The sequence below is a fragment of the Corvus kubaryi genome, unplaced genomic scaffold (assembly GCF_017639235.1).
Source record: "Corvus kubaryi isolate FWS band 111438036 unplaced genomic scaffold, C.kubaryi_AGA036_p1.0 37397, whole genome shotgun sequence".
Classification (NCBI taxonomy): domain Eukaryota; kingdom Metazoa; phylum Chordata; class Aves; order Passeriformes; family Corvidae; genus Corvus; species Corvus kubaryi.
In genome coordinates this window covers 17,081,688-17,105,238 of record NW_024581136.1, presented here as the reverse complement: position 1 = coordinate 17,105,238, position 23,551 = coordinate 17,081,688, and the positions used below count along the sequence as shown (strand labels likewise).

General features: G+C 47.5%; 1 protein-coding gene across 9 annotated transcripts in view; it reads right to left on the bottom strand.

The window, feature by feature from the left end:
- Positions 1-23,551, bottom strand: part of TNIK (TRAF2 and NCK interacting kinase) — a 151,383-nt gene that overhangs the window by 114,610 nt on the left and 13,222 nt on the right. For all 9 annotated transcript variants that reach the window (XM_042042127.1, XM_042042126.1, XM_042042133.1 and 6 more), the window contains exon 2: positions 9,762-9,827. In XM_042042127.1, the coding sequence (XP_041898061.1) occupies positions 9,762-9,827 (66 nt within the window). The remainder of the gene's footprint in view (positions 1-9,761; positions 9,828-23,551) is intronic.

Below are 23,551 nucleotides of genomic sequence, written 5' to 3'. Positions count from 1 at the left end.
AGCCAGCACAGCTTCCAGACCAGGCATGTGGGCAGCTTTGTAAAATTAACTACAGGCATCTGATACCCAATTTGGTCCTTTACAAAACTCTCTCCCTTCCATCCTTCCAGGGCTCCCATTTCTAAACATAATGGACTGGATTACTTCCCTGTCCCTTTTTGCTCCTGCACATTCCAGGTCATTTCAAGTATCATTTTTTGTCAGGTTCGGCTTTACAGTGGGGTTAAAAAATAAAGAAAAAAACAAAGGTGTGCAGAAGGCTGTTCATTTTGGAAACTCACTGCCAGGGGTCACAAACATCCCTGTAAATATTAGAAACTGGAGCAAAGCAGCATCCCTTCCACTCCAGGGTGCTCCTCCTGCTGACACTGGGTGACTCTTGGTGAAACTCCCCAACCTCACAAATGAAATAGCCCAACAAACGAGGAGGTTCCTACAGCCCCCAGGTCCAACCACCACAATAAATTAGAGATTCACAGCAAGACAAAGCCCACCATCCCCCATCCAGCCCTTAAATTTTTCATCCTCTTGCAGACCTGTGGGCCACTTCTGAGTCTCCTGGATGCATCCCATCACAACCTCTCTGCTGGGAAAACCAAGGTGACACATGGAAAACGAACATTTACCAACTCCTCTTTAAGAGCACTGCCCTGCTCCAGAGGAGAGGAAAAAAACCTTGGGGAGGGAAGTCTGAGAATACCAGCAATCCCTGGGACATCAGTGCACAGGTGTGTAGCCCAGCCCAAGGCAGATAACTGTGTGAGCACACGGGTTGGGATGCTCCACACCCAAGGGCGAGCACTGGGCACAGGGAGAGGTGACTATGGCACCTGACAGGACTCTCTGGGCTGGATCACCACAGCTTGTGCTAACAACGGCTCAGGTTCCCCCACATCCCTCTCCAGCTGATAGCAGCACTGTCTGCAGCCCCAAACTCCTTCACAGCTACCTACACATGAGCTGAGATGGGCTGGGGGACAAGGGGATGTGAGGATGGACCTGGGCCTTTAGCCACACACTTCCATGTGCACATTTCAACACAAGAATTTAAGACACCTAAAGACACACCAAAAAATTTGAAGACTTAAACAAAACCAAAAAAAATTTACACCAATCTGCCATTCTTATGCAAGAAGAGGAAAAAATCCCACAACATTTGGAAGCAGGCTGTGTTTGCTTGGCGCTTTCCATCTTTAGGTAATTAGTGTAAAGGGCTTCCCAGGTAAACCTAAGAATAAACAGCAGATTTCAAGAGAGACACCATTCTCTCTGCAGTGAGCCTTCAAAGCATAACCAGGAGAAGCTGCAGAGCTCCAGCTGGCTCCCTGTAGGCATTGCTTGCCTCTGAGTCCTCAGGGTCAGCCACAAGTCAAGCTGCATCAAAATTGGGAATGACATAAAAAAATGACAAGCAAGAAATGTCTCTGAAGACAAACACCACAGCATTCACAAATGCTTCAAATGCACAGCCTGGACCAACAGCCTGCTGCTCCTCCCATCCTCTTCTCTAAGCTTTCTAAAAAGTGCCTTCCTAGCTGAGAGTGGCACCTTCAGAGCTGGGAGGAACAAAACACCTCCCGGCTCCAAAACCTACTTTTCAGTGCTTCTCTCGGTTGTTTTCCTCAGCTGACCTAGTAGCAGCTGCTCTACTTGCTCCGCTGGGAATGAGCCTTGCTCCCAGCCTTCTGTTTCCAAAATGTTGCTGCAGGGGCACCTAGCCTCCCCATCGCCTCATAGATGGATTTCCAGTGCTGGTGCCACCCAGCAGCTCCCAGCTCTGCCCCCCCAGACCACACCAGCATTGCTGTTTCTGATGATATCGAGAAAGGAGGTAAAGACAGGGATGGGAAAGGAAAGATGGAAAGGAGAAGAGAGGAGTCATTCAGCAAAGGTCACTGGAGAAGTCCAGAGCAGTGAGGACCTGGCCCCAGGCTCCCTGCGCACTGCACCCGGCTCTAATTCACCAGAAGAGCCTGTTACTTCTTAAATACAATATCCAAGTTTGCAACTGCAAAAAGCAGCCGGTACCAGCTTCTGCTGAGAGCAAGAAGCTCCTCACCTGCGCCCTGCAGCCCGGGGCTACCATTAGAGGGATATAAACTAACAGCAAATAGTTTTTGTAACCCACCCGAGCCTTACAGCACACACATCTCATCCACCAGTCACAGCCAGTAAAATACTGCTGGTAAGATCCTAGAGCGAGCAGAGCTATGGGAGCTTCAGCAGACAAGAAGCCACCCCTCCCAAAACAGAGAGCGATGCTTTCACATGTAATAACCCAAATTCTAAAAGCTGGCTCTTTTCTAAACGCCTGTCCCACACTGCACCCCCACCTCTCACTTTTAAGTGTCCTCACAAAAGATCTGAGAAAAGACAAGTCTGAGTTCCCAGTCCAGCCATTCCTCTGGGACAGGAGAAGGTGGCACTGGACACGGTGCTTGCTCCTGTTATCTGCAAAGCAGCTGCTTGCACTGTGCACCTTCTAATGCCCACAAGTCAAGGAGAGGGCTCTCCCTCTGTCCCTATCCGTGCCTGGCACCCACACAAACACGTTCCCCATGCTTTGCAGCACCACTGACTGCACTTGGCATCTTTAAAAGCAGCTTTCTTAACCCTAAGACATCGCAGTTATTTCCTTTGTCCTGCAAAACTGTGCAGTATTTACAGAATCAGAGCATCCAGCAATACGAGACTGGACAAATGTCACTCCACAGATGCATCAGTCTGCTCCTGACCTTCACCCTGCCCTTTCCCTTCACAAACTCTGCAGGGAGGGAAAGGGAACAGAGATTTAAAGGGAGCAATGCAGAAACATTTTAAATCACCTTTTATAACCTGCATTCTCTGGGACTGAAAAAGCACCTTTCCCTTCCATTATTCAGAAAGCAGCGAAGCTAATGTGACATATTGGTGCGTAGGTGTGTGGGGGCTGGTTTCTTGTGGGGGGAGGGAGGGCTGAGGGCTCGCTCTGTGTTTCAGAGAAATGAAGCAGCACAAGATGTACCAGTTGCTCTGGTAACAAAGCTTTTGCCTTTTTTTTTTTTTTTTTCTGTAAGAATGAAGCATCACTTTAAGCATTTTTCAGTTCAGACTTCCTTGCCTGCATGGCAAAAACAAATCTGTGTTTCAGAAACACACACACTCCATTTGAGTCAGCATGGAAAGGACCTTCTCCTCCAGAGCTACTATAACACTGTGGGGAAGCTGAAAAAATTGAGATCACCCATTTTCCTTCTGATAAGGCTACAGGAGTTATCACACACACCAGTACTCCAGCCCAGCCCCTTCCTGTCACCCAGTAAGAGCTCATAAAAGCCCAGCACCACCTGCAAGCTGGTGCCTGTGGAAGCAGTGGAGACCCCAGCCCTGGTGAGCATCCCCACACAGCAGCACCACCATCCTCTCTTCCAGCACACGGAGCCATCCCAGCGGAAACAATGGCTTAATATTTAATACTGTGCTTGTAATACAGAAGGATTATAAAGCAGCTTGTAAGTCCTGTAAATCCATTCACACCCACACAGACCATACCTGACCTTGAAGGTGACGTGTGGCCGGTGCCCGCCCACAAGGGTCTGTGTCTGGATGTGGATGTGAGTGGTCCAGCCAACCCCAAAACCATCTCCGTGGAAGGAAGAGCCTAGGACAGGGCAGGGTGGGCACACACAAAGTGCTCCCCTGCCTCAGTCCCTGGAGCAGGCTCTCAGTGCAGCACTAAACCATGGGGAAAGCCAGGGAGCTTCCCAAACCAGAGGGACCAACCCCTCATGTGCAGTGACCATGAGAGCATGAGGAAGGATGGCTACACACATTCACACACGTGTGGTTACACTCAGCCTGCCCTGCGCCCTGCAGCAAAAGTAACCTCTGAAGAGCTTGAAAACACAAAAAAGGACCCAAAGCTGAGGATACAACACCAGAACCACCAACGCGGCTCAAGTCACACCCAACTTCACACCATCACAGTTCATCTGAGAAACAAGAAGGTGGGAAAAGAGAAATGCTCACAGTGCACCTTCAAATGCAATAGCTGGCTGTCTAGGGTTGGAGCTGCTTGTTTAGACTGCAGCATGATGGGGCTCTGAATTCCTTCAGCAGCCTGGGGATGGGGGCACCAGGTGCCCTTGGTGTGCTCAGCAGCAGCACCCAGCACCGCAGGCCAGGCGCTGGGACAAGGGTGGTCTGCAGGCACCGGTGTGCACACATTCAGTCTGGCCTCTCAAGTAAGGCACAGCAGTCAGTCTGCAGCTGTAAAAGCTGTGTATATAAACTACAGTTAATTCTTTACAGCAACAATCCCCAGGAAATATTAATTGTGTGCGGCATGGTAGCTTCTTCCACACAGATAAAGCAACAGTGATTAATTATCGAGCTATTGACCATCAGCCTTTCAGAAAGGGAGACAATAAACCAACTGATGATTAAAGACAATTACTGTCATTCTTGACTCAGGCTAATTATCTGAACTCCCGATAATGACCCAGGAACCTGGAGAGTTTCTGTTCTCACCAGGGCTGATGCAAGGGCCCAGCACTTGATCAGCAGCAGCCAGACTGAGACAGATGTCAGGCAGGCTGAACACAGCAGAGACCCACCTCCATTTTCTCATATCCACCCTCAAAAATAAGTTAAAGGAAAAAGGAGTCTTCTAAAAGCCCTTTTTAAAGATGTTTACCTGCTACCCCACCAACCTGCACTGGTGGAATGCCTGGGGATGCCAGGAGGAAAGATGCCACTGTGCATGGAGTGCACGAACAGCACCCAGGAGCGCGGGACACATTACCCTCCTCCTCTGGCATCTATGTAAAGTCCAGGACAACATTATCAAACACAGGCTTGTGCCTGGGACATTCTCACAGTCTCAGGGACCAAACCGCCCCAGCACCCCTGCTGCTCCCAGCTCTCCAGCAACAGGTGACCTTGGATTTCAAATATTTTATTCACTTTCTCATACCCACATACCTCAACATCTCCATCTACTGGGTCAAATCTGGGCGTTTGCCTCCAGGTGGATCAGCCCTGGCTTCCGGCAAATACCAGCTGGAAAAAAATACATCCTCACGAAAGACCTTGGGATGCATTTCCTCAACCTTTCCCCCTGTGTATTGTACCCCAGACAGACACACACACACAGAATACAACAAAGAGCAATTACAAAAACCACGGTTTTTTCAAACAGCTGCCTCACTTGGGCTGGCAGAGGACATGGACAGCCTGAGAGTGCTCCACTGCCCTGGGTGGCTCCTAGGGGTGATTCCCTTGCCCTGCCCCATCACGTGGTGATGGTAAAGGAGCTCCTTGGAGGGCCACAGCTGACACTGGCGGCACGTGGATCCCACACACTCTAAACTAGAGCACCGACTATTGCTGCGTAATAGCTTGGTGATTATATGGCATTTACCAGATAATTAAACAATCAATAGTTATTGTGCAGTTACAGAGGTGCCCACAAACTCTATCTTGTTCCCTGTGAAATAAAACCGTGCTGAAGCTGTAAATGGAGACCCACATCCCCAGGGCACAAGGCAAAGCAGTATTTGTCATTAATGACCACTGTCCTCCTGGTACAGTTGGCAAGAAACACGTGAGTATGTAATCTCAACATCATTTACTTCAATGTTGTAAAATACACAAGATGAGAGGTACAAAGGTTACCATCTGATCTACTTCCTGATTTTTTTTCTCACTACTGCAAAGGCATCAAAATCCCTCTTGGCTGACACCATCCATGGGCCACTGTCTGAATGGCCATAGCTAAGCCCATAAGAACACTGGGGGATTGCTCTGGTTTTCCACTTAGTGCACAGTAAGTAGCCCACCACATGGGTCCCCAAGCTTTGCAACCATCTATTGGACAGGTATTTCTGAGTAACCCAGTGTCCTTTGACTTTGAACCCATGTATTTATTGGTGCTGGACACACCACCGGTTGTGGCCCTGATCTATCCAGGCAATCTTAGCACACACGGTATTTTAAGGAGTATTTGTTTGCTCTCATGCAGAGTAGAAATAAACAGTAATAGTAATGTTCTGGGACATAAAAGCAGTATTTCCTCACAATTTAGATAATGCTCTGAAGGGTTTTATTGAGTTTTGTGTTTAGAGTTTTGCTTTCAGCCATCAGCTATAAACCAGTGAGGCAAAGGTTCAATTCCCCAAGTCCAACTCATTGTATTCCTCATAGTCATTCCTTAAACACCTATAACAAAAATAAAATCCAAGGACACAAAAATTCACTACTACCACAATGTCTGGTACAGAAGCTAGCAATTTCTCAGTCTTTCTGCAAAACCAGTTTACAATCTGTAACATAAGATGCAGGATTATTAGAAAATAAAGAAAAGCTTCTGATTCAATTAGATAAATCATCACCAGTGTGGTCCCTCATTAAAATAAAAATCGAGCTATTCACAAGAGATTGTTAAGCAGCGAACAAGGAATGTTATTTCTCTCTGCATTTTTCCAAAGCAAAGAGCTTGTGGTTGGGGTTAGAGAAGTGAGAGCAGAGTAGGTCGCTGCCGAGGGCTCCTGCAGTGCCCAGGTGTCACTGGGGTATGGCCAGAGCTGGGAAGAACCAAAGGGATATTTTAACCTGCTGTCCTGAGCAAAGAAAGACCTTTACTTGAAAACACAGAGGTCAAACCAAATCAGTTGCCATGCCTTGAGCACAAGGCTCACAGAACAAGGCTTTGATTCACAGAAGCACTGTGAACCACCTGAAAGGGATCTTCAAACCATGGCCCAGAAAGCAGGATCAAAGTAGCAGCTGCATCCCGGTGCACACACTCTGGCAGTGGGTGCCCTCCTTCTGGGAGCTCTCAAGGTGCGCCAGGCTTGGCCAACATGGCTCTCCTCCTCTGAGCAAGGAGAAAGGCACATGGTGTGGCAGGGGCTGGCTCCATGAATCCCTGCTCTCTGAGGGCTCCTGTAACACTCCTCAGGCTCCCCATCCTGCTGGGCTGTGAGATCGTTCAGCTGTCAGAACAACATAACCATGCCCTTTATCCCATGGGATCAGTGGGAAGTTTGCACCTTGCACATTTTTCCCCCAGGTCCTGGGCAGGCCAGCTGGCTACCACCAGGACACCTGTAGTCTCCAGCACAAATGTGGCCATGCAGCAGTGTTAGACCTGGCTGCTATATCAGATTTTCTAGGGGAAACATCAGGACTGCAGTCCTGTTCTGGCAGTCTTGCAGCACACAGACATAAAATGTTATCCCCTGCCTGATACAAACATCTCACTTCTGCCTCTTCCCAACAGGAAAGTTGCTTTTCTTGCTTCAGAGAGGGACGAGCCATGAGAAGGGGAGGTGATGCTCACCAGGTGACTGCTCCTAGCTGAGAGCACAGGGGTTGGACATGCAGAGCTTGGGCTGGCACCCAGCACCAGAACCTAAAAACACAACCAGAGGCACACACAGCCTCTAGGAGGGCAGCAGTGGTGCACCTCAGGTAACACAGCACAGGGGGGTGGGTCACCACCCCTACAGGGATTTAACAGATGTGGCACTTAGGTACATGGTTGAGGGGTGGGCTTGGCATTGCTGGGTTACTGTCTGGACTCAGTGTTAAAGACCTTTTCCAAACTAAATGATTCTGTAAGCAGTCCAGCCCTGCCTGAGAGGGATTTGGAAATGGCAGTGGAACAACCATCTAATTACAGAGGACACTGCTCCTAGGTATGGATCACTTCTAAGGGCTGATTTAGAATGGAGCCAGAAGGTCTGTGTGTCTTGAAAGTTGATCCATTTGTTTTGCTGCAAGAGATAAATACAGCGGTGGTATCTGGAGAAAAAGAATCGCAGAGATCTTATTTCCGTGCTGGGTTTTAGGGTGGGACACCATAAACAGTTATGTTATGTTTTATATCAAAGTCTCCTTTTGTTTATAGAGTGTGTGCTACTCTCGGACTTCAGTTTAAGAGAGCTGTGAAGTCAAGCTTAGCCTAAGCTCATACCTCAATACTTACTAATTTGGTTTGGACAGCAACGTTCTCCCCTCCGCCCCCGGCACCATCCCGTCTGGCACCGGCACCACGTGAATCACACTGAGGACAATCCGGTTACTCCAGCAAGTTAAAAACAGTTAGGAGGAGGATTTTCCCCTTGTACAACATGGGGAAAAGGAACACAGAAACGTTCAGCCTACACTCGGGACATTTCTGGGTGGTTTTTATCTCCTTTGAGGTAACACACAGACTCACGGAAAGAATCGAACCCAGCAAGAGGAAATCCGATCAGCTGAGCCACACAACCAGCAGCACCAGCTTATTTCCCTTTTCTGCTCTCCACAAAAACATGATGCTTTGAAAAGGCCATTACAGGCACATAGTTTCCACGGATTGTTAGAAATATGAACCAGTTAAAATTAGGTCACCTTCCACCGTTATTTTAGCAGCTGAGAAGAAAAACAGTTCAGAAGGGAGCTCCCGTGGCAGGGAGCACATGGTGGGAAAACAATGAATACCAGAGGGGAAGGCTCCCTGGAATATAACCTTGATAAAAACAGCTTTGGGGTGGGGCAGTTTTTCCTTTGTTTTTGGGGTTTTTTTAAAATCTATTCCAGTTCAAAAATTCACACATTTAAAACTCCAGAAGTTCCAGTTCATCTTCAGTTCACTTCAATCCCTTGATCCTTCTACTGACAGGATTAGTCCACAGCAGCAGGAGGATGGGGAACATTGGTTCTTTAAACACCATTCTCTTCAGCAGGGGCAGCTTGCTGTCTTTTAGAGCACGACAGGCAAGAGCTGCGTCTCCAAAGCCACAGAGCAGGAGCACATGAGTATGTTCCTTTCTACAGTCAAAATGAAACATGGGCATGACGGGTAAACAGGATCCCTGTGTGCCCACACACGCATGAGTACATGTGTATACAGCACTTGTGCCCACACGTACAGGAGTTTCTTGGAGAATGAGGCCCAGGGGAGGTACTGACTCCCAACAGAACCAAAACAGTTGGCAAATTCCTCATGCAACCATGACAAGAAACATCTCCCCACCATACATAAGCACAGAAACCCCAGACTTTGAAATAATTCAATCCCACCCCAAATGCACAGGAATCATCAATAAAAAGACCCCACCAAGACGACAAAATCTGGAAATCCCCCAAGCTAAGATGTGTTTGGGACAGGTGATATAATATAGTAGAGGTGGGCATTTTAAATATTCTTGTAAAGAAGTTCATGCTTTTAAAATCCTGCTCTCCACAATCCCTTCACTATTCTCATCTGGATTGCTGCTTCTAGATGTTTAGAAAAACTTAAAGCAATCCTACTGCCTGTAACAGGCACTTCAATAAAAACATTTTAATAGTGTTTTTAATCCTGTAGCAGGTTTCTGCCAGTGGAAAGGACGGCAGCCAGCCCACGTGCAAGCAGAGCACTAGACTGTAGCAAACTCATTTGGCAGCCTATTGCAGCCGTAAACTCAGCTCTTAGAAGAGATCGAGATTTAGCTATTAAAGCACAGACTTTTCACTCCCTCCTCATCATCTAATCAATAAAAAGCAACTGGGGGGAAAGGGGGGAAAAAAAAGCAATTCATTTTCTTGTGACAGTTTCAGAACTAATGTGAATTGCTTATTATAAGAGCTCTGTGTGCTACACAGTACTTGCACACAAGACCAAAAGGCCAGAATTCAGCAGGGCTTCTTGTCAGGTCTGGAATGGTCAAAGCCTAGTCAGGGTGATGTGCTGGGATGCTCCATGCTCAACACACAGCCAAGGCAAACAGGATCACTTCAGCTGGAACTCTTACCTTATAGACCTGCCCGTAGGTACCATTGCCAACGAGCTCCACCAATTCAAAGATTCCTGCAGGATCCTAGGAGAAAAGAAAAAAAATATTTAATAAACAGTATTTATAGACTTCTGAAAAAATAAACATTCAGTGAAGATCAACATTTGTCTGACAAGGGATTTGAGGGGTTTAAGGTTTTCAGGCAGACCAGGGATGGGAATTACAGGGACAATGAGCAGAAGCGTGGCACTGTCGCGGTGATGGCGCTGTGTGGGCACCCCCCAGCACTCTGGGCAGCACAGACCTGCCCAGGGCTGCCCACCTCCAGCACCTGGGCTGGGAGATGCCAGGCAGGTGCCTGTGAAGGAGCATCCACCTATTTGACTGTCATCTGCTCGATGTATGAACACTCAGTGTACGCTTCAAATACAACAGCACACATTCGCCATTAAAACTTAGATTTTCTCATGCATCTGCTTTGGAATAAAACAAGCTAACCGACAGGATGTCATTCTGGGCCTCAAAGCAGGGCTTTCCAGGTCTATCCCTGAGGTCAGCAGCACTAGTGTTACTTGGTCTAAAGGCCATTTCTGGTTTGGTTCATCCTGGCTGTTGACATCCTGGCTTGTCAACTGAGACGAGCAAATATAGGGCAATGCTATATGAGGACACAATACCTTGTGAGGGTGGCAACAAAACCCCAAACCCTGTCCCCAGATCCCCCTCCACTTGGCATGTCCCCAGCCAGGGGAGGTGCAGTCACACACACGTGCACCCACCAGCACAGTCCAAAGATGATACAAGCAGTGAGGCACGAGGGAGGGTGGGGAAAGAAAGAAAGAATAACCAGTGTTGCTATTTTCTCCTCTCGGTGGGTTTTCCCCTTCCAGAAGCTTTATTTACACTCTCCTGCTCCTCCTCCTTTTCCTGTACTCATCACTCCAATTCTGGAGAGCACAATCCCCTTGGAAGACGGCGGATGTGGAGACATCCTGACATCCCTGGGGTCTGTGTGTCCCTGAGCCCACCCAGCCAAGGAGTGACTTGCTTCCCACACCACCACTTATCCTCATCCTCCCTGCTGGGGTTTGAGTCACTTGAGCTGTTGGATGTCCTGGCATCCCAGCAAGCCCAGCTGCAATCCAAGGGGATGCAGACAGGTCAGTTACCAGCTCCAACAGGCCAAGGAGGATCAGCCAGCAGCACTCCCGGGGAGAGAGGAGATGGACACCCACCACCCCGTTACGGACACAGAGGTTTAATTCATTACAAAGCCGCATGAACTCAAGATGCTTCTGGGTCCAAAAGTCAAACACTGGATCTTTGTGAGCAGCTGAGAAGCAAGGTTGAACCCAGTAATAATGCCACAAAAGTGAATTAATCTGAGTTCTGATGTGACTTTCCACCCAGCCAGGAACACATGCTGCCGTGGAGCTGCCGGGGTTTGGCACAGCTCCGTGACAGGGTGACAGCAACCCCTCTGATCATTCAGAAATGCCACATCCTGCTTCTGCCTGTTCCTCCATCATATATGAGCAGCTTCCTCAGGCTGCCCAGGAAGCCCTGGGGTACTCCAGGGTGGGCACCCCATTCAGCCTTCAGTGGGACAATCTGCAGCAAAGGGCAGGGAAGCTGTGCTGGAGGAGGCTTGGAGACCACCGAGGACACATCTGTCCTGGTGCAAACACACCTTCCTCTGGACACTTGGGGCAGACACAGGTGAAGCTGCAGCACAACAGGTTTCCAGCATGCAGCATCTCAGATGGGTGTGCATAGCCTGTGGGTTTTGCTGCCTTGGTACCAGGCAGGGGAATGCCAGGAATGGATGGGAAAGGGAACCGACTCACCGGGTTTCCACACTGGGTGAGGAGGCGGGGGAGGGGAAAACATGGCAGCAGCTGCTGTTTATTTTTTGAGTTTCTTTCCTAAGGGTTGTTCTCTGCAGTACTGAAACAACTCAGAAAGAGGCTTTTCCACTGCTACAAGTATATCTATTTTTGAATATTCACTAGGAGATTAAGGCAGAAGAAAGCCATGCCTAGGGCATATGCTTAGGAGGTTTGGAGAAACACCCAGGGATGCAGCTGGCCATTTCTGATAAAAAGAACTCCTTTTTGCAATATGTTTTCCAATCTCTTTCCACAAATCCCCAAACGAAAGAGCACCCTATCCCACCATCCCAGACTCACTGCTCTAATGTGTGCAAACGTCACACTTGTGGCTCCAACAGGTTTGCCTGAGTCCATCCATCACTTGTTTGTAGACCTGCCTGCCCCACATCTGCTTCTGCTGCCACTGTGCCCAGGGCAGCTTTGTGCCAGTCAGGGGCAGCTCTGTGCCAGGAGGGCTTTCCCCCATCACTCCCATCACCCACATCTTCCACTCCAGCTCCCAACCAGCCAGGCATTTTCTCTGCTGCCATGTCCCCTCTCCATCCTGTTTCTCCCTGCATTTTTCCAGAAGCATTGCCAAGGTAACTGGACATCTCTCAGCACAGCCAGGAGTGACACTGCTCCCCTGACTGCTGCCACCTCAGCACAGCCAACACTCTGGGAGCACCAGCAATGTCAGGGAGCAGAGGGGGCTGATATCTCCTCCCAGCCACGCTGCCCTCCTCAGCCTGCCTTCTTCCCATGCAGCAGGCAGTCAAAGGTAAAAGCTTCTCCCCAGAAGCCACCATTAGGACCCAGGAATAACATGCTATTAATGGCCTTTCCAGAAAATACACAGCAAAGGATCGGGCAGGCAAGGAAAAAAAAACTGCTTCCCACTGGCCTCCCCTGGACTGATTCATAGACAGAAAAGAGATTTGCATCTTAATGGCTGCTGGGGAATAGGCTGTCCCTGGTACCAGGGGCACATCCTGCACATCCCACAAAGCCCCTGCTGAGATGCTTCAGAAGGGTACCAGAGAGCAGCGACAGCAGCTCGGGCAGGCTGGAGTGGGCAGCGAGGGAGAAAAATAAAGAGGCACACAGCATGGGTGATGTTAGCTAGGGGAAAAAGAAATCCACCCTGCAGAGCCCCAACCAGGACCAATCCAGGCCAAGCAGGGAATAATCTCAGACCAAATATAGCCTGTGCTGCAGATCAAGGCTCACAGCAGCGCTGGGCTGCACTTGGCTGGGGGTGGCTGCAAAGCTCATCCCACACAGCTGCTTCCAGCCCGGCACCTACCACCTTCTGCAGATGCCCCCTCCTTGATCCAGGAGGGACACACAGATGATAAGCCTGCAGCAGTCCCCTCTTCCCACACCCCAAAATGCCTTCACAAGAATTGTATCTAACTGAAAACATCTGCATGGAATAACAAGCCCACAAATAAAAGGAAAAAATGGGGTGAGCTGTTAGTTTAGGCAAACCCACAAATAATTTTCAGCCCTAGGTTAGCTTCACTCGAACTAGAAAAGGATTTGTACAGCTGTAGTAGCACCAGGACTTTGCCAAGAAGAGCCCTTAAACTAAGGTAGGGTCCTGCCCTCCTCCGTGCTACTGCTACTCAGAACTTGTGCCAGAAGACACAGGAGCAAGCTCAGGCTCTCCATAAAGTATGGTCTCCATAAAGCAACAAAACACTCAACAGGACTTTTCATCTGCTCATGGGATGGGAAATGTTTCACAGAGTAGCACCTGTGGCAAGGGTTGTGCAGACCCAGCGTCCCTCCAGGCAGAGATGGGTTGGGACCTGAGCTCTCTTGTGCCAGGATATGATCATGCTGCCACAGCTACAGCCAGTACAGGCTCAAATTCAAGTGGGAAATCGTTATGTTTCTACTAATCTCTCAGGAAAATCAGTGGTACTAAAGTTTCAGTGGCTAAAACCAGTCTGAGACACATAAAAACACAGAGACATCCCCCTTTCCAGCAGTATCATGGGTAAAGAAAAAAAAGAAGTCCACTTTATTTCAATAAGCACTTTTGAAACTGGTGCATTATCAGAAAAGGGACTTCTGTGTGTGGATGATAAAGCAGGATGTATTCAAATTTCAGTAACAGAACATGCCTCCCTTTTGAAGACTTATCAGCATGGAGCACACAGTGGGGCTCGTGGGTTCCTGGGTAAAACTGCTCCCTTCTGCCTAACCCAGACCCCCCCACAGAACTAAAGCCGAAAGATGTCCTTGCCTACACCATGATGTCTCGACAACTCCAAGGCACAAAAGAGCCAACACTTTGCTTGAGGAGACTATTCAGAGAGCAATCTCCACACCCAGGGCTAAGTCACCTACAGGCCAAGGGCTGCAGGTGTGTCTTAGTGCTGGCTACGGTGACTGCTGAGTGAGCAGAACACAAGTTAGCCATCTTTAAATATGGCCAGGCAGGTGTCCATAAACACAGGAAATATTTACATACAGCCTGTACACCAAATCTGCTTGTTTTCCTTGAAGGAGACTCATTTTCCTCCCTTCTAGCCTCCTACAAAAAGGATGTAACAGGAAGGGTTACATGAGGAGACAGTGGAAAGATGTTCAGGAGAGGGGAACCCAGGGGCACACCAATTAAACCACAATTGCTGTGGATGCGCACGAGGGGAAATCAGAGATTGGAGCCTCTGTAATCATTGTGCACTTAGTCCCCCAATTGTAGCAGCTAATGACAACTTCCAGCCAAAAATCATGGAGCTATCCGGTCATTAAGCAAATGTTACAACCCTAGAGAAGGAAAACGCACTGTGTAACTGGAGGCAGCGCAGTTACGGGTCAGTAACAGAGGAGTGTCCCCAGGCACGAATCAGCTAAAGCAGCTCCGTGGCATCAGAAGAGTTTTTTTAATCTCCACCAAGATATAAAGCCTGTGCAACTAATGCTCCCAAGCATCAGGATATTATGAGCCTCTGCCTTACATCTCCAAAATGAAACAGCCTCAACAAGAGCTCCCAGAAAAACCAAGGGCTTACAAAGGCCATTTACTCATCACCCTCAACACGACCCAGGGAGCTCTGTCTATGTGCAGGTGCCTCTGCCTAGACGAGTCCTGGCAGTCGCAAGGAGAAATTTTGGCACTGGGAAGCACCACAGGGTCATTCTTCACAAGAAGTTGGCTCTTGTAAACTAATGGCAATGCCATGGCATCCAGACAGCCCGGGAGAGCCAAAATCCCACCTGGCATCACACAGCTTGGCATGGCAGCACTCTCAGCCCAAGTGGTTGTCTTGAGGTGTCAACTGCCTGGAGAAAGTTGAGTCTTCCAACCCCACCAAGCTCCAACCAGAAGTTGAAGATCATTGATCCAGAATGTGAGAAAGGTTTTGCAAGGAATGCAGGGGAAACAGAAAAGCCTTTCAGCAGTAGAGTTCAATAGGCAAAACTGTCATCAGGGTAACATTTCTGATTATGCAAAGCATCACTGCAAGGAACGAGTACAAGGATGCAGCCTTCAGCTCTCACACTATACACCTGCCCAGATTTCATTTCCCCAGGGCCAAATGCTCGGGCTGGACCATACTCCGTGAAGCCACCTCTCATGTTAGCAAGAAGTTCTAGAAGCTCTGCAGACAGCCATAAATCTCCAAGGCATCAGGACCCGAGTAACCTCAAGCTCTACAAAGTCCCCTGCTATTCCTTCTGAAGGCACATCACTCATTTTGCAACACTTTCTCCACTGGCTTCTACAGCAGGAATTGAAGCACTTGTACTGGATCACCTTGGGGAAGTTACCCCAAATGACACGCAGTTCAGAGAAAAATAGAGGGGTTTGAAGAGCACTTGAAGACACAGCTGCTTTTTAGTAATCAGCTGGCTGTCTCCATCTCCAAGGCGCTTCTAGTTAACAGCCCTGTGAGTAATATGAAGATGGACTACACAAGCCAGGAGAGGATTGTTAATATAGCTGCAGACAGCAGCAAACAAAGCAGAAAGGCATTGGCCAAGGCAACCAAATACTGATTGAATTACTGTGAACTTTCTAAAAGAGAGGTTGGGGACACGACTTTTTCAAGTTTCAATCACACAGATGTGTGACTGAAACTAAGCCTGCCCATTAATTAAAGCAGTGCAAAAAACCTCAAAAGGCTGCACAGGTATTTTTGAGATAAAAGCCAAGCAATGAAGCAGAACCATGCTGGACTACTGGATGCTACTCAGCCCTCACAGGGATTGCTTAATCTCACGCCTTCTCCTGCTAGCTTTGGTACCCTCCCCTCCTTCGCCCACCCATCCAGAGACTCACAAAACAAGCTATCATCAATGGCATCTACCACTGCACCTCCTGCCTACTCAAGCAATACAAGCTGCTCTACTTGGAAGAGTAATAATGAACTCCCCGAGGGCTTTGTTTTCATTTTGAAGAAGCAGTTTGTCCTCCCTCACCCCCAAATACCCAGCTCTGTAACTTAAAAAAGATGTTAGTCTAGAAACAGCATTACTACACAGCATTAAGAAAAACTGCTCTCAAGGCTAAGTTATTAACAGAAGAAAAATGTCCCACCTGGACAGCTGAGAAGCCTGTTTACAAATCTATTTGAACCACTCCTCTGCAGCATTCTTACCAGGAGAATGCTCTTCAAGGCAGGCCCTACTGAGAGCCACAGCTGTGCTCTGTCCATTACCACTTGCTCAATCATAAATCCACTTTCCCAGGTTTCCAACACTCTCCTCCACAGCTTCTCACTGCAATAAAGCTCCAGTCACCATGTGAGCGTCTCTTTCTTTTCCAGAAAGTTAAGACCTGCCAATAGCTGGCAGCAGCAAAATTAAATAAGAACTAATCACCACATTGGGCTTTTCAGTCAATAAAACTGTATTACTTCTTCAACTATTACCTGTTCAAGTTAGGATGTAAGTGTGGATTTGTAGCCCCCAGCCAGCAAAGGAATAGCCAACACCAGTGCTAAGGGAAGAAAAATACAAAATCCCCTATGCACATACACAGCTCATTCCCACTTGGCCCTGTGGAGGCCAAGCCACTGAAGCTACAATAAACTGACTATTCCAGATTTCCTGCTCACAGACTCACACTTGCACACACAAAATTAGAGTTCTTCTGACCTAGTTTCTCCTTTCTAGCATGTCAAAAGAAAAAGCAGCCATTCTGTACCCTCTCCACAAATATGAAACGTGGGAGCTCTAAGCCTGTAAGGAACACATGCAGTGACCTGGAAAAAAATGGTTTTTCCCAACCAAAATGATGCAGCTGTAGCACTGCAAATGGTGGGTCCCACAGCCCAAGATGCAGCAGTGACACCAGGAGAGGACAACGATGACACGTCTAAAATTAACCTTCCTCCAACGTTGCATGTCAGAGCAGTCCAGTCCAAGAAAAAGCCACCCACAAGCTACACATTTACATCAATCAAAACAAGAAGGGTCCGAGCCTCCGCCCCACTCCTTCAAAAGCATTGCTAGCAACATGGTGAGTCCATCTGTCCTGATGGCATTCAAGCAAAAGGCAGCTAGTTTTGACTTGAGGCTAATGAAGATGAACATGTGGCCTCCATGAGTCTCAGCACAGTAAGAAAATGCTGAGATATTCAGTAACCCTCAAGACAACACAATTGTACTTATTCTTCATTTGAAGTTAGTTTCCCTCCAAAGCAGCCAGTCCTCTCACCCTTTCAAAGCTCTACAGCACATTACACAGATCACCAGGACAGACTCCGTGAATTGTTTGCCGCTGTATGACAAGCCCACCTTCCAGTTCACAGAAGACTGTTCATTTAGAACAGCCAGAAGCCAATCAGACCAGAAGCATCAGCAAAAGCACAACTGCCAAGTGAACCCCAAGGCTTTCAATGCCTTGCTAGATGAAAGCAGCCTCAGCGCCATCAACCCCTTCAACATATGCCTAATTCAAGCACACAACTTCAACGGGGCAATATATAAAAGGCTTGGCTAAGCTCAGTGTCTCTAAAAAGCTGCAGTGCCAATTATAAATCATATCTATAGCCCCCAGAAGATCTAAAGTCACTACCAGTATTGTACCACACTTCTTTGGAGGCAGACATCAATTAGAGCACAGCAGCTGGACGCTCTCCTCACTGGAAGTCACTCGTGTAGTTTCAGACCAATAAGATATTATTCCTAAATGTGTAGATCTCATCCCTCTGAGAAACAGAGAGTTTCAAGCTTAGCCAGCAAATGATTGCGTCAAGCTGAAATTGTTACCTACCACTAAACGCTGTCAAAGGTTTATGGGGTCTTGGAGGAGTTGGTTTAATTACTTAGCAAGGCAGCTGTTTTGGGAATGACAGCCTCTTAACATCCCACTCCTGGAGACACACTGCATAAAGCAGGGCTGCTGCCAAGCCCATGCCAAGAGCAGGGAGCACCCTCTCACATGCCGGTGAACATTCACTCTCCACAGCAGGTCACACTTGTGGCTTCGTGCGAGTGTGTCTGCAGGGGTGACAGAACCCAGTCTGCACCTTCCTGAGGCACTGCTGGACACTCCAGCTTCTGCAGCCCTCACAGGAGGCTGCTGGGGTCACCATATGGGATCACCTCTATCAAGAAATGACAGCCCTGCTCCCTCCTTGCAGTGAGAGTTGTGGCCAAAAGGGATGCTTTAAAACAGGAGAACATCTCACTCCCACAAGTATTTTGGAGCAAGAAAAGAAAAGCAATCTTAAAACCTTTTGCTTTTTTAAACTAGGATGGTTTCGTACCTCTATGTCTATTTTTCAATTATGGTTGTGGGCTGAGCTGACCAGAAAAGTTGTCAGGGATGAAAGGGTTGTAGTATCAACAACCCATAGACTACAGCCTTCAACAGCAGAGATCTGTGCAACAAGCAACACACAGCCAGGCATGAAGGCATGCATTCCAGAAATCCCTGCATCCCAGATTAAAGATGTGCCATTACTTTTCAATATTTTCTTGTCCCTATATACACTGGAGAAACACCACCTCCCTGCTGGATTCAGTCGAGAGTTTCTCACATCAGCCCAGTTTTCACAGATCATCTGGAGATGGAGTTATCTGCTGGTTTCATGCTTTTCAAAGAGTTTACCCACAGCCTGTCACTTGTCATCAGCTCCTCACACTTGGCTCTACAAGGGCTGGTTAGCAAGAAGGCAGGTAACTCTCCAGTGGCAGTAGCTTCAAGAAAGGACAATACAGGGAACAAATCACTTCGAATTATTGAGCAGAACTCTGCAGGACAGACTGAAAAAAACCCCAAACCCCACAACTATACCAACAAGCTGCCAAAACTGTGTACTATAAACTCACTTTTACATTGAACTGTCTTGACAAAACAGCAAAATTTTTTTTAAATAATATCAAATATATGTTAGTTTGCATGTTTCAGTCTAGAAATACGTGTCTCATCCAAGAGTTAACAAGCTGTGGGGAAGGGGAAAGGAAGGCTTCTCACCTTTTTTCCTACATTTCACAGGCTGTCTCCAGCAATGCCAGATCCAGCAGGAAGTCTGAAAGGTTGGTTATGACAGACACTCACACTGGGTGGAAAACAAGGTCCCACAGCAAAAAGCAAGCTCCTGCCTAATGCATGCCAAAAAAACAGCCTAAAAGTCAGGGTTGATCCACAGTTGCTGAAGTGATTTGCAAGAATTTTTTTGCCAGGGTGTAAAGTATTTCCCACAGCAAGTCTTCTGTATTTCTTGGTGGCTTCCTACATTGTGAAACACTCTCAGAAATTCAGGGAGATGTTTTTCATTTCAAACCCCAATGCCCCGAATTACCAAACTCGGTGGGGACGCACAGATTATTTAGTTTATTAGTTCATTTGATATATGCATTAGAGCAGCACTTTGGACAAGACAAAGTGGAGGGACCTTTCTCCCAGACATCCCAGGAAGATGTGTATGTTTTGCTTTGCAAGTCATCTCGATGTCCTGTAAATCCAACCACCACATTTTGCTTCACAGGATCAGCTGTACTCCCTGTCAAATCACAGCCCTGTGACACCTCCCTGCCTTGGGAGCTCTCTGCTAGCTCTGGTCCCTGGAACCACCTGTGACATTATCTAACTCTTTGCAGAGCTCCAGGATTTTTATTAGTTCACACGAGCAGGCTGGAAACGTTAATATAAACATGCATACAGCAGCTAGGCAAGCCCTGTAAAACTACAGGGACCATCCTGCTGAAGGCCAGTACAAAACAAAGCAGGTGAGGAAGCCCACAATAATTGGAATTTCAACTGAAAAATCAGACCAAACCCTCCTGGAGGCACAAAGTGCCAGCATCCACCAGCCACTCATCTCAGCCCTGCCCACAGTCCTTCCCCATACTCAGGAATGGGGTCAGCTCTTCTCTAACCCAAGAGAGACACTGCACATCCCCACGAGGATTTGGCCCACAATCACAAGATGTGAGATTAATGATGTGTGTTTAGGGATCTGAAAAGGGGATGAGAAACATTAGTAACTGCTTCTAAATTAATTGCCGTTATTGTTATTTGATTTGCTAAACTCTCTGGGGCTAGATTTTATTTTAGAAAACTATGAACATATCAGATTAATCAACTTAAAATAAATGGTCTTGATTGATTTATTTATTTCTGCTGTATCTACTCCTCTTTAAGCTTGGCAACTCACTGCATTCTTTCCATCCTGTGAAAGAGAAAGAACAGGGGCTTTGCTTTACTATTATTTTAAAGGAACCTCTACGAAGCTTAGCAGTACTATGAGTTTAAATCATGGCAAAACTATGTTGTGAAGGAGGACAAGTGCAAGGCTGGAGCTGGTTTCCACACTCTGCAGGAGCCAGCTTTGCACTGGGAGCCCACCAGCAGAGTCACACCACACAGTCCAAGCAAATCAGATCTATTCCCCAATAATTTAGGCATCCAAAGAGGTGAAAGACACCCTACCAGGTTTCAACAGGGGCTATCCCAGTGCGAGCCACACTTCTTGCAGAAAAGTCCTGCCAGCAAGGAAGAAGTTTAATCTCCTCTAGTCAGATTTCGCTGTTTCTGAATCCTCTGGAAGTTGGGTCAGCAACCTTCCCCCCCTCCTAATCCCCTGCCCTCAGCTTTAGCAATGCAGCAGTGCCTCTGCCAGCAAACTGAAAAGAAAAGCCCTCACATGTATTATGCCGAAGAATATTAATCTTGTGTTTCACAGAATATTAAGTGGATTACATCTACAGCCTCCAAGGAGAAAAACGTTGACTTCCATGTATCTTGTGCTATTATTCACCCTTATTAGTTTTTCCTACCAGCCAAACGTTAGTCATGACAATTTCCCATTAATTAGTGCAGAGCTCAACTGGCTCCACAGACCAAGGAATGAGAGCGAGGGTGGGACTTCTCCATGGCCACGAGGCAGATCAGACCACTGTGGCACAGTTGCTGCACAAGAACACATACGAGGTGAAGAACAAAGCCAGCTTTGGGGTTTTTTTGGATGACTTCCTGGTGGGATCACCCTTGAACATCAACATCTCTTTGTAAAGGTAACAGAACAGAAAATTGCTGACATCATTTGAGATGTGCCCTTAAACAGAAAACATGGAGAGACGGATGTTTCTGGCTTCTAGGGAATCGTGCTGGGGGAGGAACTCAACAAAAGCTTGAGGTGCCTGTTCTCACACCCGGAAAGGAGCCCTGACCCCAGGCTGAAGGGGAACACCACCATGCCTGGGTGCTGGCCACCCGTAGGCACTGCACCACCACCAGCACCCCCTTTCTGAAAGACCCTCCTCAGCACAGGAAGTCCAGCCCTCTGCTCCCCGTAGAACCATTCAAACCATTGCAAAGTGCCACCAGCTGACTTTACTGGAGTTTTACGCTTTCTTTGCAGAGGTGTTAATGACTCTAAAAAAGCACAAGACTGGGATAAGCAGCTTTAATACCATTTAAATGCTTATGATTAGGAGAAACAGAGAAGCCTGCAAGGGCCAGACTCTCAGAGGGTGGCACATCCATTGAAGCTATAGCTCATGTGAGAGGAGTGTAAATTACTCAGCATGGAGTAAGCAAGATCAAAGCCACTCCAGAAAGATGCAACCCACTGACAGTGATGCAAACTCAGCCCAAGCTTTACTGAATATTTCACAAGCAGGCTGATGAGTTTAAAAGGCCAAATGGGGTGTTCTGATGATGCTGCACAATGTAAGGAAGGAAAGGAAATCACAGGACATATGTTTTGTTCTAGACATAATACACAACCAAGAACTCAGCTTCAGCTTGATGCATGGAGGCACTCACAGGTTCTATTGACATTTTGTTGATCTGTGTATGGAAAAGAAACACAACTTCTCAGCTGCAACTCCCAGGCTCTATCCTCTTTTTTATAGCTCCTAGAGTAATTTCAATTCTACACAAACAGCAGAACAGATAAGAAAAGCCTTATCAGATGAAGCAACTTACAGCTTCCCACATGGGCAAGACAGAGAGCTAACGGCTACAGAAGCAGATAATGATGCTCATAACCAGAAATCAAATCCACGTGTTTCAGCAACAACACACTGCCTCAGAAAGGAAAATAAACAGTACAACAAACTCTGCCAGGCCACCCTAAATCCCCAGAAAGCATCACCTCATCCCTCCTTGCAGACCCAGCTGGCCCATCACCATCTCTCCTGGTCAGAAGGGAGGGGAGATGCTGCAGTTTCACTGTAAGCCAAATGCAGTGTGTGCTCAGCTGAGCTCTGGTCCATCTTACAGCCCCAGGCTACAGCGAGGAAGACAAATGAGTACAAGACCAAGATGCTTTTTCAATACTTTCCTTCTCTGAAGACCTGATGTGTTGAAAAGGAATATTCATGATGCAGGGAAACCAACTCAGCTACCGGCTTCCCCAGACTGCAATCTAAAGCCAGGCTGGACTTCTTGTTCAGGGTAACGCCAAATACTGTGCTACTACAATCCCTTTAGCATCCATCCCAAGCCCAAACTCCAGTGCTCATCATTGCCAGAGATCCAGATTGTTCAGTAATATCCAAACTCATGGTAAGCTGCTGGCAGTAGAGCTGCACCCTGGGTCCCCCATATCACTGAGTCTAAACCAGAGACACAGAATGTGATCCTCACCACTGAGTCATTCCAACAGCTCTAACCTGTTGGGTATTATCTCTTCATCTGATTCATCTCCTGAAAATTGACGCCTGCAAGTCATTTCCCTTCCCTCATGTCCCAAACATCACTCTGTGTTGGCAAGTATACAAGAAAAGCATTTATCCAAAGGAATTTGCTCATCAAGACTTGCAGACACTAAAACCACAGGTTATCTAATCTTTGGAGAGCATAGTTTAATGGCTACAACACAGGATGAGAGGCCAAAGGGTTTGACTTCTCCTCTGAGCTCTGCCAGGGCTGCATGGCTTATAAATCAATCTAAGGAACATGCTTGACCACTCCTCACCTTGATTTCCCCTGCTATGAGACTCTCCTAGCACTCCTTTCCTCACAGGGGATGTTATCTATAAAGTCCTCATTAGCATGTGAAAAGAGTTATGGATCTCCAGATGTGTGTGTAAGGAAAAGTCTGAAGAAGTGGAGAAGCAGCACTGGCCAGGGAGCCTGGAGACACATCCTCTCCAGTGTGCTCAGCACACTCCACATCTGTGCTTAGAGAAAACATTTGAACCCTTTCCTCCTACAGGGATGGGAAAAAACAACTATTTCCTTTTTCTTGAGAAAGCTCAGAGGAAAGATTAAATTCTGCATCTCTTAAGTCAAGGAAATCATTCGAGATTCTCCCAACAATATGAAGACCCCACGACCTCTGGCAGAGCCAGCCCACAGGCAACCCCCACAGAACAGGATAACCCTCCCTGTCCCACCCTTTCTCTGGATGCCACTGAGTGGCAGAACTGGACTGATCAGGAGAAAAACTAGAGGTCTACTCTGAGTTTTCTGCAAAATCTGGATGTGGAGGTAGGGAAAATCCAGACCCAGCACAGATG